Source organism: Emiliania huxleyi (genome assembly GCF_000372725.1).
Source record: "Emiliania huxleyi CCMP1516 unplaced genomic scaffold EMIHUscaffold_104, whole genome shotgun sequence".
Classification (NCBI taxonomy): Eukaryota; Haptophyta; order Isochrysidales; family Noelaerhabdaceae; genus Emiliania; species Emiliania huxleyi.
This window is the reverse complement of record NW_005202176.1, coordinates 197,607-212,843: the sequence shown is the minus strand read 5'-3', so window position 1 is coordinate 212,843 and position 15,237 is coordinate 197,607. Positions and strand designations below refer to the sequence as shown.

The window sequence follows — 15,237 nt, the reverse complement described above, 5'->3', positions numbered from 1 at the left end:
ACCATGAGGAGAGCCTCAGGTCATGGGCGACGTCTACGCCTCCGCCCTCGGCACGATCGTCATCCGCGGGGGTAGCGGAAGAGTAGAGCTGTGGTGGTGGGGTTGGGGACTCTCGCACGCCGCATCGCGGCGGCGGCGGTGGAAGGGAAGGGTAGAAACTGTAGGGAGGAGGGAGGGGGGGGGGGCGTCCGCACCCGCGAGCGAGGTAAGGGCGGCCGTTGTAGAAGAGGAAGACGGCGATCGCGCCCGGCAGCGCACCCGCTGCAGCGGCTGCCTTGACCGCCTCCTCCGCCGCCGCGTGCGTTGGGAAGCGCACGCGCCACCGGCCCTCCTCGTAGCGCGGGTTCTCAAACGCCCCGAGAGCACTGCGCAGCTCGGCCTCGGCGCCGGCGCCGTCGAGCCCGCCGCCCTTCTCGACGAGGATGACCACCTCGCCGTCCAGCTCCGCCGGCCGGGCTGGCACGGAGAGGTGGCGGATGACGATCGTGCCGAGGGCAGAGGCGTAGACGTCGCCCATGACCTGGGGAGGGGCGAGAAGAAGGGAGGCCTTAGGAGAAGCACGGGCATGTGTGGGCGAGGGAGTGGGGAGTAGAAGAGCGGCGGGCGCAGAGGGCGGCGGAGAGGAGGCGGGGGGGGCGGACCATGAGCGCCAGGGAGAAGAACTCGTCCTCTGCCGCTGTCCTTGGCTTTTGCGGGAGGGAGGAGAAGCTGCGGAGGGGAGGGGCACACGGGGGGCGGGGGCGGCAGAGCGTGAGAGGAGTGTCAAGTGAGGGATAGGCGCAGAGGGAAGGCCTGCCCTCGCACGCGTGCAACCACTGCGGTCTGGGGCGGGCTTTGGGCGGCGGGCGCACTCCCAGAAGAGGGCCGTCACGTGCTCGCCGAGCGGGTGGCGCAGGAAGCGCCGCACGTTGGCCAGATACTCTCCGGTCACGTCGGGGTGGTCCGGCGAGCCCCAGCCGTAAGTCAGCCCGGCGACTTCGCGGCTGAGCGAGCGCAGCGCCGCGACAGCCTCGTCTGGTGTGAGGAAGATTTGAATGCCCCGCTCCGCCTCCATCCGCTCCAGCTCTTGCCGGCGGAGGAGCTCGGGCAGCACCGTTTCGGAGCCGTCGGCGCGCAGAAACTCGGCGCGGAGCAGCTTGATGGCGCCCGAGTTGAGGGCGGCGACGAGCTGCTCGTCGAGGGCCGCCAGCAGCGGGATGCCTTTGTGGTCGGCGGCGGTGAGAGCACGAGCTGACTTGCCCATCGGCGTGTGCACACGAGATGGCGTCTCTTCACGCTGTGAACACCGAGGGGCCTCGGTCTTGCGGAGCTCCCTGCTGCTCGGTACGAACTCTGTTCATTCTCGCCGGTGGTTTTATTTCTTCCTCAGCTTTCGCAAGACGCTCTGAGACCCGCAAAAAGAACTCATTTCAGGCACTGCTGTGAAGATGAACATCACCCAATTTCAAACAGTGTTACCACACGCACGGCAACCCTACCCACGGTGAGCCAGCCCTCTCCCTCACCCGACACCGTCTTGTAAGCATCTGAGTCTGGCCACAGAGTGCTCAACGCTCGCCGACCACCTATCGCCGTGCCCCAGCCAGGTCCTCTCGCCGCGCCGGCCCGTGCGAGGTCGCCGTGACCTGGCCCTCGTCGCGCCTTGATCGCCTCCGCCCGCCGCCGGCGTCTTTTCTCTTCGCCAGCCCTGTGCCGAAAGCGCCGCTCTCTTCCTTGTCGCTACCTTGTCGACGGCCGCGCTGCCGGTGCTGGCCCTGCTCGACGCGCCGGCTCCTGCATGACGACAGCGCCTCTCGGCCGCGTGCACAGGCGCCTCTCACTCCGCCGCTCGCGCCGCCAAGCGCGACGAGACGTGCAGCGAACTGAGCAGCTAGCGCGAAGGTGTCTCAAAGTGGTCTCAAGTGTCTCGAACGTGTCTCAAACTCGAATCGTCGATCGAATCTAAATCATGTGCATATCACACCGAGTAGCTGGGAGTGGCTGCGGCTATAGCAGACAGGGCAGGGTTCCTGTTCCTAGGAAGGTGTGGCCAGCTGGGAAGGCAGCCCCGTGGGAACGGCCTCTGCTCATCACCGAACGAGACCCGGAGATAGGATTTGGGCGTCAGCGGCGGCCAACACAGAAAACAGCATGCTACTTGGGGGGGGGGGGGGGGGGGAGGCGTATGCAGTGAATTGATACAGGAACACGGTTTGTGGGGTTTGGGGTGGATGGAGTGGCGAGTGGAAGTGGCGGTCTCTCGCAGGGATGTATGTTGGCCTTTACACCATATTCTCAAATATCTTTGTTTGAGAATATAGAGGGTCCCGCGCACTTCCATATTCGAGAATATTCTCGAGAATATAGATGCCCCGGCCGGCTTTTCCCTCAAGAATATACGAGCTTTCCGCAGCCCTTGACCTTGGTGGACCTTGAGTCCAAAGATATTCTTGAATATTCTTGACGTTGCCGCTGTGCGGCGTCTAAAACGGTCTTGACGAGAGAGCTCGAAACAGCTATTCCCCCCTCAACAGTAGGTTTCGGGTCGATGCCGACTGAAATCTTTAAGTTTTGGAGGTTCTGAGCGGGTTTGGGAGCGACTTTTGGTCTCCGTCGATATACGCGAGGTCAAAATATTCTCAATATTCGAGAATATTCTCGAGAATATAGAGGGCCCAGAGAGAATATGATGCAAAGAATATAGATAGCCTTTGCAGAGAAAAGCGTGTAAAGGCCAAGATGTATGGTGTACGGCTTTCGTAATAGCAACCCACTTCCTTGTCGACTAATAACGGACTAGGTCCAGCCCTGGAGGGCGGCCTCGGGGAGCCTCGGCGCGCGGACGCCGGAGCCCGGACCTGCCAGGCTGTGCGCCACCTGCGACCTCGGCCCTCGGGCCTCGTGTGAGGAGCACAAGGACGAGCAGGTCGTTCCTGCCTCTGATCTATGCGTATATGCCACTCTCGCGGCTTGCAGCGCATCACTCGCGCGTGCTCTCCAGGAGCTATGGCGGGCGCGTGTGTGGCGTGTGTGTGGGGCTGTAGCCTGTGTTTGGCCGGTTCTGACCCGTTTACTTGGTTGGGGCCACAAGAATCGCACACGGGGAGCGGCTCAGGGGCCCAGTAGCAGCACAAGCCGCGGAATCGCCAAATGTCACAACGTCCAGCAAGCCGGCTCAGTTTCTCACTCTTTCAATCTCGGCGTCTCTCTCTCATCGGCGTTATGCCTCAGCCGTCCTCCGAGAACATCACACACATATGGGTCGCACAAAAGCTCGGCAGACCTCTCAAGACAGCGCGCGCGACGCTGTCGACGCCGCTGCGCGGCGCGCCCATGACTTTCACCTCGCGTTCAATGGATGCGAGGACGCGTACATACACCACGCGCTCGTCACGGCGGCTTTGTCGCCGAGGGACTTCGTCCTCTGCCTTGGGACCTCGCACTTCTTCAGGGAGGCAGTGCTCACGGACGCGCACATCGTGGAGAATCTCATAGTCTTCGCGCCGTTCAAGCTCGCCTCTCTCCTCGCTGGCACCTCGCGGGCGAGCGGCCAGCCAGTGCCTTCAGCCTCCCCCTCCTCTTCTCCGCCCTTTGCCGCACGGGCCAACGCACACGCCTCGCGCGCAACCGCAGGTAAAGGGGGCTGCCTTCATGGAGCAGGTGCTGTACGCCTTGAGGTACTTCATGGTGCTACTGTCCGCGCCGCCGCTCTTCCCGGGCAGCAGACTCGTGGTGCCTGGCAACGAAGGCCGCGAGCAGGCAACACCGACTCCTGATCTCGGCTAACCTCGGCTAATCTCGACTGATCTCGGCTGATCTCGGCTGATCTCACCCCAGGCGGTGAGGATCGCTCGGGTGATGCCATCACTGCTGAGGCACCCAGAAATCATGCCTGCGACCGTGGCGCCTCGTTCTCGAGGTTCGAATCCCCCCACCAATCTCGCCCTGTCACAAGCCGGGCCTCGAATAGGACAACGCCGCCGCCGACAACACCTATTGGCTCAAAACCCTTCTGCCACAACGAATGATCAACTACTTGATGCGCGCAAAGTCGGTCGCCGCCCTTCGACTCTTGGTGAGTGGCTGAGTGGCTCTCATCACGGATTAGTGATCGCATTAGTCCACCTCGCACCCCCCCCCGGCCTCGTGTAAACGTTAGCGGAGTCAGAGTTCACGCGCAGATGTACGCGGCCACATCAAGCAACTGGGGACCGCAGGTGCAGTGGCGTCTGCTACAGCTGGATGCGCTGGGCGCCGAGCATTCCGAGGCGCACCGGCGGGAGCGGCGCCGCACCATCGTCCGGCGCTGGAGTGAGCTGGGCTGCTGGGAGGAAGCTCGTGGTTTGCTGATGGACTCGGTGAGCACTTAAGCCACGTGATTGTGGTAGGCGAGCTGCGCTGGGAGGCCCTGTCGTGGATGACGAGCCTCTACGTGTCCGGTGCCCTGCTCCACGTCCTGGCCAGCTCCCTCACCCTCCCTCAGCACCTGGCGGACTTCAGCATGTCTACATCCCCCACCAAGTTCGACGATTCCAAGGGAGACAGGGAGCGGCTGGTCTTGGCCTACACCTACATAAACAAGGCGTGCGCCGCCTTCATCGCGCTCGCTTCCGTCGGGATCTGCTTGCTGTATAGCTGGCTGACACCCTTCCGTCGGGAACGAAGACCCGTCCTCCTCGCGACGTGGGTTGTGGGGCAGAGTATGATAGCGGCCCCGGTGGCCGTCTTCGCGGTTTCGATTGCTCCCTGGTAGGAGGGGAACGAGATGATAGTAGGGAGTAGAAGAAAGCAAAGAGGAGAGCCCCACCTGCGCATGCACGACCGACGACTCCACGCAGGAGAAGCCCCTCCCGCCCGTGCTTACGTGTGCTTGTCCTTGCGCAGCGGAGTAAGCGCCCTACTCTGCTCTCGGGCTGACCGGGTAATACACCGCAAATCAGTTATTTCACGACCCACACAGAGGCACGTCCGGGTTTTGGAAGTAAAGATATATTACTTTTTTTTTCACGACCCACACAAAAAAAGGTCCCCGTGCTGCGGTTCCTTATCCTTTCCCGCTACATAGACTCGACTGTACTCTACTCGCAGGGCGCTCCAGCCTCGTCCAGCTCCAGCTGGCAGCAGCACACGCCCTTCGTACCTCACCGATGCCGCTGCCTCTACCGCTCGACTGTCATCTCTTTCCAAGTCCGTCTCGACTCGTCAGGGAGCCAGTACGTGCAGCCCTTGGCGCCGGCTCTGCAGCCTACAAGGTAGAGGGGCGTGTCGGCTCTCGTGTGGTCTATTAAGAGTGGGAAACTGAGTGATGGCGTCCCAGCGCACCAAAGAGGGGCTGACCGCCGAGATCTCTCACGAGGGCGTGCATCTTCTGAGAGACGACGTTCTCGACAAGCAACGCACGCCCTGAGCCAGCAGCGACCGTGCGCAAAGCGTGCAAAGTTTTTCTAGCGTGACCCTTGCGCCTTGCCGCTCGCTCGACGTGGATGTTGGTCAGTGTCAGGCAAGGCACCTTCTTGCCGTGAGGAACCTGCAGCGGGCTGACGATATCGAGGACCCGGACGCTAACCTGAGTGGCGCCGAGCGCGCAGCTGGCAGTCTCGCGGCCGCGAAGTTGCGAACGCAGAACGTCACAGGCTGATTTGGTGGGCGCCAGCACCGAGACAGCGGGCGAGGTCGCCGCGAGGAGCACGATCAAGCGCATCGAGTGCGAGCGCATCGATCAACCAGAGGAAGATTCGGTTATTTCTTTAATTCTTATCGCTCGCTTGCTGGCACCTTCCCCGCGCGAGAGACAACCTTTTCTTCCAATAGCTAAAACAGTCTCGCAAAAAAAGAGAAACGCGACTTTGTTACCGCGGCGCCTGTAAAGTGCCTCTCCCGCCAGGCTGTGCACAGCGCCGCGACGGCGGTCAATCAAGCAAGCCGGCGCGTGCCAGAGACCCTGCACCCGAGATTGGCCCGAGATTGGCCCGAGATTGGCCCCCCGAGATTGGCCCGAGATTGGCCCGAGATTGGCCCGAGATGAAGCGGGGGGCGGCGATGCGCAGGCGGCCCACATGCTCAATACCACACCACCCACGGGACTGAACCCACACTGGATTCGGTACTATGGGGGTGCGGTAGGCGTCGTACATCCTCAAGTACACCGTCTCGACCGGCCTCTACTTTTACCTCTACAACGAGGCTGGTGCTTAGTACCTCGCGGCTCCCTCTCGGCTGCCTCTCGGCTACCCCTTGGCTACCTCTCGGCTCCCTCTCGGCTCCCTCTCGGCTCCTCTCGGCTCCTCTCGGCTGCCTCTCGGCTCCCTCTCGGCTCCTCTCGGCTCCCTCTCGGCTCCCTCTCGGCTAGCCCTCGGCCACCTCTCGCGGTCTCACCACGGCCTACAAGCGAGCCCGCGTCGATGCGTGCGGCTTGGCGGACGGAGACCTCTCGATGGCGGACCCCATGCAATTCGGAATGCGTGTGGGAATTGCGCTTCGGCGGTTAGTGGTGCACTAACCTCCGAGAAACCCTTCGGGTCGCTCCTCATCGCAAACCCTGTCAGCAGAGTCCTCCTACGGGAATGTACGTAAGAGCCACGTAAACGGAATGAAGGCGCGCCGTTACGGACGCACGAGGCCCGGCGTTGCGTGGTTGGTGGTTGAACGACCCCTCCGCCATCGCCCACGCCCTGTGCAACCCGACCATGGCAGCGCCGTCCGCGGGCCAGCAAAGGTATTTCAATGTGATGGCGACGGGGCAGATCGAGTCGGGTCGTTTCGAGGGCAACTCCTCACTCTACTGCCGCTACGTCTTTTCGTGCGGCGAGGACTGGTGCCACACGACCCGTTCTGTCACCAGTCAGGCAACAACACACGCTCACCGGACCGCCATCCTTCTCCCTCAGGTCCGTCATGTGCGGCGTGGAGGAAGGCATCACGCAGATGGCCTCCTCCTCTGGCTCGACTGCAAACGGGTCGGTGGTGCGCACAGACGCAGCCCGGCCCAGTCTACGCACCGCCTTGGAGCGAGTGTGGCCATACCTTCCCGCCCCTGCACCAGGTGTGGAACTTCCCCATCGACGCCACCTTTCGCTCGACGTGCCCACACGGATGGTAACGCACACAGATAGAGAGACACACCCGCGGCTCACCAAACCTTGGCCAAGGGGGGCCAACACGCGGGTCTCGCCCTCTGACAGGCCGCAGCTTGTCCTCTCCGTCTACGGCGAGGACTACTTTGGACGTCCGGATATGATCCTGGGGTGAGCTCTCGGCCGCCCTGTCGCCCCAGCCACCTCTCGCGCCCCAACGCTTACGCCACGTGCTCCCGCCAAGGTACGGAGCAGTGCACCTGCCTCTCACGCCCGGCCGCCACCGCGTGACTGTGCGCACGTTCCGGCCGCTCGCTTCCTCGCTGCTCGGCCGGCTGCAGTCGTGGCTCAACGGGATGCGGCCCGAGTTCATCGAGTCGCTCTTCCCTGCAAAGGGCGAGGGGCGAGAGGCGACCAGTCCCTGCATCTGTTCGCCCCGGCCCGCTCTCTTCTCCACCACCGTATCCTATCGACCAGGTGACGCGCGTGCAGTCCTTTGGCTCGGTGAGCCTTGTGCTCGACGTCGCCATCCAGGGCATGGAGCAGCTCGGATACGCGGTGACTCCGCCCCCCTCCTGGGCGAGCCTCCAAGCCCCTGCCTCCCCGTTTTTGCCCGCCGACGCCCGCCCCTCATCCTAGGTGCCGCCGCCTCGCGCCGAGGGCGTTCGCCTCATCGACCCTCTAGCTGCCACTATCTCGTGATGGGGGCGCGCGCGTGAACCTGACAGGAAATCCGGGGCCACCGAAACTCCGACCGCGCCGCAGCGCGCAGGAAAGCCGCTTCGGCCTTATTTGCGGGATTGCGCGCCCGGCGCGGCGTTCTGCCGTTTATGATCGCTGCGGCTCTCGGTTGCGTTCATTCAGAGGCGTCTGAGACGCATGTGGCGTGACATTCCTCATTCTCAGAAAAACCGCACATGCTAGGCGGGGGGGGGTAGTCGGCCTGTCGGCGGCAGAGCTACCTTGTGGCCAAAGACAACGCAAAAGACCCAAAGAATATCGGAAAAAGAAGCAAGGAGAAAAAAGAAAGAAAGAAAACAGACACCCCAAGGGAGGGATGGGAGGACGGGACGCCAGGAGAACCGAAGTTGAATTCTTCCATTGAATTCTTCCAGCGAGGCAACGCCGCCTCGACGCTGATCAACGAAGACGCTGATCAACGAAGACGCCAGGAAGAAATCGCGATTTCGCGCCGCAGCCCGAACAGATGACGCCCTTTCTGTTCCTCTCTCCGCTGCTAGCCGGCGTCACCACCTGCCCGGCCGCGTGGCGCGGCCATGTCGCGCCGCGGCTGCAGCCTGTTCGCGCGGCCGTGGAGGACAGCGCCGAGCCCGCACCGCATCGCGCCGGCTTCGTCTCCATCATCGGCATGCCAAACGTGGGCAAGTCGACACTGATGAACCGGCTGGTCGGCGAGCGGCTCGCCATCATGACGCCAAAGGCGGGCACGACGCGCCACCGCATCCTCGGCATCCTCAACGGAGATGACTATCAGCTCATCTATTCGGATACGCCCGGCATTTACTCCGAGCCGCAGTATAAGCTGCAAGAGGGAATGATGGCCGCGGCGCGCGCTTCTCTCTCTCTCGCTCTGCGCCCAGCCTCTCCACCGCAACACCGCCACCGCCGGCCTCCTTCCGCCTCCGCCTGTAGGTGCGCGGCTCACTCAACGACGCCGACCTGGTGCTGCTCGTGCTGGACGTCTTCCAGCAGGGCTGGGAGGACGAGGCCATCCTCAGGCAGGTGGAGGCACAGGCGTGCCCGCTCATCGTCCTGCTCAACAAGGTGTCGCCGCCTCCGCCACCGCCACCGCCACCGCCACCGCCACACGGCCTACGCGACCTCCTCACTCTCCGCGCCGCGCCGCGCGCTATCTGTCCGTCGGCGCCGCACGCCGCCTCCCCACCCCGCCAGGTCGACCTGCTGCGCGACGGCTCGCCGCTGCCGCAAGAGACGCTCCGCCGGCTCGGCACAGAGCAGGAGCTGCTCGACAGCTGGCAGCAGCGCTTCCCGCAGGCGCCGCCGGAGCCCCTCTCCGCCCCCTTTTCGCCCAGCCCGCCCTGCCCACCGGCCGCTTCTTTGCAGGCGAGCGTGCTTCCGGTGAGCGCGGAGACGGGCGAGGGGACCGAGGCGCTGCTCGCCCGCGTGCGCGCCTGCCTGCCTCTGCACGAGCCTTTCTTCCCGAAGGACCAGCTCACGGACCGGCCCGAGCGCTTCTTCGCCGCCGAGATGCTGCGCGAGGCCATCTTCACCGGCTACCGGCAGGAGGTGCCATACTCGTGCGAGGTTGCAATCACCGCCTTCAAGGAGCTCGACGAGATCATCCGGGTCAAGGCGACCATCTTTGTCTCGCACGAGACGCAACAGGGCATCGTCATCGGCCGCAAGGGCGCCGCGCTCAAGGCGGTCGGCTCAAAGGCGCGCAAGGAGATGGAGGCCTTCTTCTGCAAGCAGGTCTACCTGCAAACCTCGGTGAAGGTGCGCAAGGACTGGAGGCAGGACCCGGCCGCCCTGAGGGACTTTGGGTACACGCACTAGAGTCGTGCGCAAAAAATATTTTTTTGGGTTTCTTTTTTCTTTTTCCGCCGGCCCAGGGCTGTTGCTGGCGTGTACATGGCGCAGGACGCAGACGGTGGAGCGTATCGCTCCGCCTTTGCGTCGTGCCGCAACACACTCGAGGCGCTGGCGCGCGCCAGCGACGAGGACGGCCGCCTCGCGGCGCGCACTTGGTGGGTGACGTGCATGGGATCGCACCTGTGCCGTGCCGAGTACAGTGAGTGGCGCGCCGAGGCGGCGGAGCAGCTGCCGAGCCAGCTCACGGCGGCGCACACCGCCGTCGCGGTCGGCCTCGCCGGCTTTGAGCCGATGGCGCGCTGCGTCCTCGCGTGCGGCGAGGCGGTCGGTGTCCAGCCGGACAAGACGCTCGACCACGTCGAGGCGGCGGGCGCGCGGCAGCAGGCCGAGGGCGAGTGGCAGCGAGCGACGGCGGAGGTCGAGCCGCTGCGGCAGAAGCTGCAGGACACGTTTCTGAGCAGGACCAGCTGGCTCGGCCGCCGCAAGCCCGCCCTCGCCGCCTCGGCGTCCGAGATGGGCATCGACGAGGTGCGGGTCTGCCAGGTGTACGTGTACGGCCTCGCGTCGCGGCTGGCCGCGTGCGCGCCCGAGGCGGCGGCCTTTGCCGAGTCGGCGAACATGCGCGACGTCAACTCCCCGCTGCTCGGGTACGACGAGGCTCGGTGGGACCCGACGGCAGATCTCTGGCGGCGGATGGAGATGTGCGTGCACCGAGGGGCGGCCGCCGCGAGCACCGATCTCGACCGCGCATGGCGGCACGGCAAGGGGTAGGCGACAACACCGCAGAACACTGAACACCCATGTCCGACATCCTCCACCGCACGCGCTAAAGCCTAAACCGCGCGCCTCCGCTTTATTAATTAATTTAGTGTCACCAAAAATTGCTGACACTCTGCCTCGACCTGATGAGACCTCCTACGGCACACATGACACAACCTGAAACCGAGCACCTGCCAGGAGCCACCTCTCGAAGCCACCTCCTACTCGCACTCCATGTCGCCGTCCCCCCGCATCTCTTTTTCTCGCTCCTCCGCGCTCCGCGCTTTCTCTCCCTTCTATTGGAAGTCGGGAGCCCAGAGAGTGGAAGTCAGCCACAGCGTAGACTCCCGTTCCCGGCCGCGCATCCGCGCGGTGGCTTATACCAGAGAGGAGGCGAGACCGGCGCCTTTGCCGCTCTCAGAGCTGCGGCACAGATCCGCCTTTCTTGGAGGCGCCAACAACAACAATCGCGAGGACACAGACGGTGGCGGCGCCGCCTGCGATGGCTGCTTTCTGCTTGCACTCATCCTTCTCCATGTCGTCAGGGCAGTACTCGTCCCACAGATCCTCCTCGGGCGGAGGCATCGTCGGCGGCGTGGGCGGCAGCGGCGGCGGCGACGGCGCAGCCAGCGCCTTCATGAAGATGACCTTGCTGCCGCCGCCGAAGAGGAAGCCGCCTCCTTCCTGCTCGCACGTCACCTTCTCCTCGCAGCCCTCGAAGTTGCCTTCCTTCACCAGGATGCGCATGCACTGCTCGCAGCCCGCCTGCGGGTCGCCGAAGATGCCCTCGACCGGCGATTCCATGCCGCAACCCGGGTTGTAGACGTACATGCCGGTGCCGCAGCCGACGCTCTCCTTCAGCTCGGGCGCGCCGGCGATGGCGAGCATCAGCGGGAGCATCATGGTTGGGGAAAGGAAAGGTGGCCAGGTCGCACTTGGGGCAGGGAAGGCGCCAGCATTCGCATTTCTTTTCTTTCCTCTTAATAGTGCGTGTCGTCATCATCTGTCCAGCGTCCACCCATACCGCGTTGGTGTCCAGTCCGAGCCTGGCTGTTCTTCACCTTTCTACCTACCTACCTACTAATAGTGCTCTGATCACCCGAATACCACGTTCGGATCGCTCCTCATCGCAAACCCTGAGAGAGATTTTTAGCAATACCAAACAAATCTAACACTCACACGTCATTTGGGGCCTGGAGCCCTGTTCACGCGCGCGCGAGACGTGCAGACAGGGTTGCCTCAGCAGTTCACCCTCGGGTATGTTCGTCAGAGCTACATTCACTGAAAAAGAAATAATACTACTTTGCCCCACACCTGGGTTCCGGCTCCTACCCGGATAGGGGGTCTGTTGACCACGACTCGCGCCAAACGCCCTACCTACCTATCTATCCCCAGGCGCCAGGGCCAGGCCGCGCAGCGAAGCGAAAAAAGACGAAAACAGGGGGTACCTACCTGTTGCAGGGCCCTCTGGGGCGGTCAAAGCCGGACCTACCTACCTATTGCATAGGGTGTCAGCGAGGAAAACAGACCCCCTATTCCTATCCGGGTAGGAATCCTAGGAGCCGGAACCCTGCAGAGAGTCGGGCTCGCTCTGCCTCGGCCGCCGCCACCCGCCACGGCTCTGCCGCCAGCCCGGGTGTTCAATATGCTCGCTGCCGTCCTCGCCACCGCCACGGGTCTGCTGCCCACCCCGCTGCACCGATACGCCGCCGGCGCGCGGTCCTCGGCTCCGATGGCGAGCAGCTCGGACTACGACGTGAGGCTCGACGAGGTGGCCGAGCGCTCGAGCCGTCTTATCGCTGCGAAGGAGGAGGCGGGACTCTCCTTCGACGAGCTTGCGACGAAGCTCGGCCTGACCAACACCTACACTGCCCAGCTCTTCCTCGGCCAGGCTCAGCTCAAGGCGAATACGGCACCCAAGCTCAAGAAGGCGCTGCCTTCTGTCAGCGACGACGATGTGCAAGCGATGATGGCGCACTTTCCGATGCGTGGCTTTGACGAGAGGATCCTGCAGGAGCCAAACGTCTACCGCACGTACGAGGCGGTCACGCACTACGGCGAGGCGATCAAGCGGATCATCAACGAGGAGTGCGGCGACGGCATCATGTCGGCAATCGACTTTTACTGTGCCCACCCTCGCCTGCACTGTTCACGCCCACAGCCCTCGCCTGCACTCCCTCGCCTGCGCCACCAACCCCTGGTCGGAGCTCCGGCGGTGACTCCTGCCATCCCACGGCCGCGAAGGCGATGTCGGGACGACAACCGGCAAGGCGGGCGAGAAGCGCGTCGTCATCACATTCAACGGCAAGTTCCTGCCCTTCATCGAGCAGCAGGCCGCCGACAACACGGCTTCGAGTCCGAGGGACTAAGAGCGCGCGGACGGGCGATGTGTCTCTCAAATCGCGCGCTGGAAGCTGACCGGCTGTGGTCTCGTCTCCGATCCGGGATCCCTGTCCCACACGGTGCGCGCACGAGACGCGCCACCGTACAGAGTATACACCCCGGCGGCACGAACGAAGCGGTTTACTCCCCAGACGCCGAGAGAGCTGTGTCCCTGCAGAGAGTTTATTTATTGTCAAATGCCTCATGGTCTATATATGGTGTATGGAGTATGCGGTGCGCTATCCGCTAAAGCGCAAGAGAGAGACAGAGAGTATCTCTCCGGTTTGTTTTTTTACACACCAAATTCCAATTCTTATTCTTCCTCTCTCAGGACGACGCGCAGTTCCCCGCTGCCGCTCCCTCGCCATCGCCCGGTGACTCCGCCGCCGCTTCAACGCCCCGCCGCCCGGCCCGTCGCCGCCGCTGCCGCTGCTTGCTCAGGCGCTGCACTTCTGTGGATGGCTCCTCCCACAGCGACAGCGGGCAGTCGTGCAGCGCGTCGAGGTAGTGGTGGCAGAGCACGATGCAGTGGCTCGCCAGCAGAGCGCCGCCGCCAAGCGATGCGGCGAGCACACGCCCTCCTCCCCCCGCGGTGGCGCCGATGCGCCACGCAGCCTCAACCTCCTCACCGGTCAGCCCGCGGTCGTCACCCAAAACAATGACGCAATCGTCGAGCCGCAGCGGGCCGCGCTGCCCCTCCGCGCTCGCAGCCTCGCCCCCAGACTCCTCCTCCTCCGCCTCCCCTGTCTCCTCCGCGAGGCGCTGCAGCACCGCCGCGAAGGGGGGCGCGCCCTGCAGCAGCAGCAGCAGCGGCGCGGCGATGCGGCTGCGGCGGGGAGGCGCGCGCGCGAGGGTCAGCGCCTCTTCCAGCGCCTCCTCGAAGCCCCCCTCGGCCAGCCGGAAGCCGCGCAGCTCGCGAGGGCGGGCCGCGTGTGGGGCCGGCTCGCCGTCGGCCAGGTAGTCGATCGCGGCGCGCAGCCGGTGCGCGGTCTCTGCCTCGCAAGGGTGTATGCCGCGGGCGAGGCCGCCGGTGACGCAGAGGAAGCTGGGCCGCTCCATGCCGAGGAAGGGCAGGCAGAGCTCGGTGTTGTGCCGCAGCCGCTGCGACGAGACGAGGGCCGAGGAGACAAGCCGCGCGGCGAGGTCGATCCGCCTACTCCGTCAGTGGTGAGTACGCGCACACATTGGCACTGGCACTGAGCCGTCGGCGGCGAGGCCGGCCCGCCCGTCGCGGAGGCTACTGTCCGGGTCGAAGTCGAGGCTCGCGCGGTGGAGAGGGACGACAAAGCGGCGGACAAAGCAGGCCGGGCCGCAGCGCAGGAACTGGTCCTCGCGCGCCGTGCTACCGCCAAAGGAGCATGCGGCCGCAAGATGGCCTCGCTCGCCGCAAAAGTTGCAGCGCGTCTGCGGGCACTGACGGACGAGGTGGCCCGTCGACCCGCACGTGTAGCAGACCCGCGCCTCGCCCTTTGCCACACGGCGAGCGAGTGCACGATCCCTCGCACAGCAGCGGCACGGTGTGCGGAGGATGCGCTCCGTCACCTTGCAGACGTCGAGCGTGTCGTCGAGCCGTCCATGCCCGACGCTGATGACGTGCCCTCCAACCGTCACCTCGGCTGCGCACAGGCAATGGGCATTCGAGCAGAAGCGAGCACCGGGGTGAGCGTGCGCGGTGAGGCTGGCGGCGGCGTCGTGTACGCGCAGCTGACGAAGCAGCGCTGCAGTCGCGTTGGCTGCAGCGACGGCGTCGACCTCGGCGGAGGTCGTCGTGGCGCTATCTCCCATCGACCTCGGCCGGAAAGCATTCACATGCTTGTAGGATCCTACGTACTTTTAGCTTACTGGGAGAAAAGAGAGAGGGGGGTTGTGTTCTCTAGGCCCCTAAGGGCCCTACGCGCGGCGTGAGAGCTCGGAAGCGAGCTTTGCACGGCGATCGAGGATGGCACGGTTTACCCCCTTCACCGACGCGATGGAGATGCGTTCCGCGTGCTTCAACTGTATGGTGTTGTAGAAAAAGAATTTTACCAGCGTCCTTCGCACGACACTAGGCACGGGACTGGCGCGCACTGGCACTAACACTTCGACTCTGCGAAAAAGAAAAAGGAAGATGTTAAGCGCCGGCGACGGCTCCCGACGCCGAACGCCGCCGCCCATGGGTCACAATGGAGAGAGTGGTCAGTGGTGTTGTAAATAAATAAATAAAACGGACACCTCTACTGTGAGATGGGTAAAAAGGAACAGGTCCCCGCCCGTGCGATCTTTGTGGTGTTGTGCCGGCGTTAGTATTATTAATTAATTTTATGGCTAGCTTTCCGCGTGAGACGGAGCTTGGGCTTGCGGGTCCGAGGGGTGTGTGTGCTGTTAGCTGTGTGCGGGTCGGTCGAGAGGGAATCGCGGTCGATGCCGAATATTTGGGAATTTTGTCTCGCGAGATATGCCCCCGCCACGTTGCGCCCCCCCCCCCCCCCCC

The 15,237-nt window shown here is 63.9% G+C and overlaps 7 protein-coding genes across 7 annotated transcripts in view; 4 read left to right on the top strand and 3 right to left on the bottom strand.

Annotated features, from left to right (window-relative positions):
- EMIHUDRAFT_360958 (hypothetical protein) overlaps positions 1-1,222 on the bottom strand; it is a gene marked incomplete at both ends in the record, with an annotated part of 1,789 nt that extends 567 nt beyond the window's left edge. Inside the window, 3 exons of the mRNA XM_005792905.1 lie at positions 195-520; positions 642-708; positions 852-1,222. Of these exons, the coding sequence (XP_005792962.1) occupies positions 195-520; positions 642-708; positions 852-1,222 (764 nt within the window). The remainder of the gene's footprint in view (positions 1-194; positions 521-641; positions 709-851) is intronic.
- A 2,014-nt stretch (positions 1,223-3,236) lies between these two features.
- Positions 3,237-4,732, top strand: EMIHUDRAFT_222629 (hypothetical protein; the record flags this gene model as incomplete). The annotated part of the gene is made up of 5 exons (XM_005792904.1): positions 3,237-3,536; positions 3,613-3,711; positions 3,950-4,033; positions 4,203-4,290; positions 4,368-4,732. 5 exons carry the CDS (start codon positions 3,237-3,239, stop codon positions 4,730-4,732), a joined length of 936 nt encoding a protein of 311 aa, XP_005792961.1.
- Positions 4,733-5,138: 406 nt separating this feature from the next.
- On the bottom strand, positions 5,139-5,695 carry EMIHUDRAFT_222628 (hypothetical protein; the record flags this gene model as incomplete). Its single annotated transcript, XM_005792903.1, has 2 exons — positions 5,139-5,224; positions 5,302-5,695. 2 exons carry the CDS (start codon positions 5,693-5,695, stop codon positions 5,139-5,141), a joined length of 480 nt encoding a protein of 159 aa, XP_005792960.1.
- Positions 5,696-6,665: 970 nt separating this feature from the next.
- On the top strand, positions 6,666-7,754 carry EMIHUDRAFT_222627 (hypothetical protein; the record flags this gene model as incomplete). The annotated part of the gene is made up of 7 exons (XM_005792902.1): positions 6,666-6,793; positions 6,867-6,942; positions 7,022-7,074; positions 7,161-7,223; positions 7,297-7,513; positions 7,587-7,610; positions 7,692-7,754. The coding sequence occupies 7 exons, from the start codon at positions 6,666-6,668 to the stop codon at positions 7,752-7,754; spliced, it is 624 nt and encodes a 207-aa protein (XP_005792959.1).
- A 505-nt stretch (positions 7,755-8,259) lies between these two features.
- Positions 8,260-9,636, top strand: EMIHUDRAFT_422943 (hypothetical protein; the record flags this gene model as incomplete). Its single annotated transcript, XM_005792901.1, has 5 exons — positions 8,260-8,588; positions 8,706-8,753; positions 8,792-8,837; positions 8,967-9,068; positions 9,138-9,636. The coding sequence occupies 5 exons, from the start codon at positions 8,260-8,262 to the stop codon at positions 9,588-9,590; spliced, it is 978 nt and encodes a 325-aa protein (XP_005792958.1). The 3' UTR covers positions 9,591-9,636.
- An 842-nt stretch (positions 9,637-10,478) lies between these two features.
- EMIHUDRAFT_439615 (hypothetical protein) lies at positions 10,479-11,309 on the bottom strand. The gene has a single exon (XM_005792900.1). The coding sequence runs from the start codon at positions 11,286-11,288 to the stop codon at positions 10,803-10,805; it is 486 nt and encodes a 161-aa protein (XP_005792957.1). The 5' UTR covers positions 11,289-11,309; the 3' UTR covers positions 10,479-10,802.
- Positions 11,310-12,117: 808 nt separating this feature from the next.
- On the top strand, positions 12,118-12,754 carry EMIHUDRAFT_69646 (hypothetical protein; the record flags this gene model as incomplete). The annotated part of the gene is made up of 2 exons (XM_005792899.1): positions 12,118-12,511; positions 12,630-12,754. The coding sequence occupies 2 exons, from the start codon at positions 12,118-12,120 to the stop codon at positions 12,752-12,754; spliced, it is 519 nt and encodes a 172-aa protein (XP_005792956.1).
- Between the last annotated feature and the right edge of the window lie 2,483 nt (positions 12,755-15,237).

Bases quoted from the DNA above. Each gene is read 5' to 3' on its own strand.
- EMIHUDRAFT_439615 (XM_005792900.1), bottom strand. From the start codon at position 11,288: ATGATGCTCCCGCTGATGCTCGCCATCGCCGGCGCGCCCGAGCTGAAG.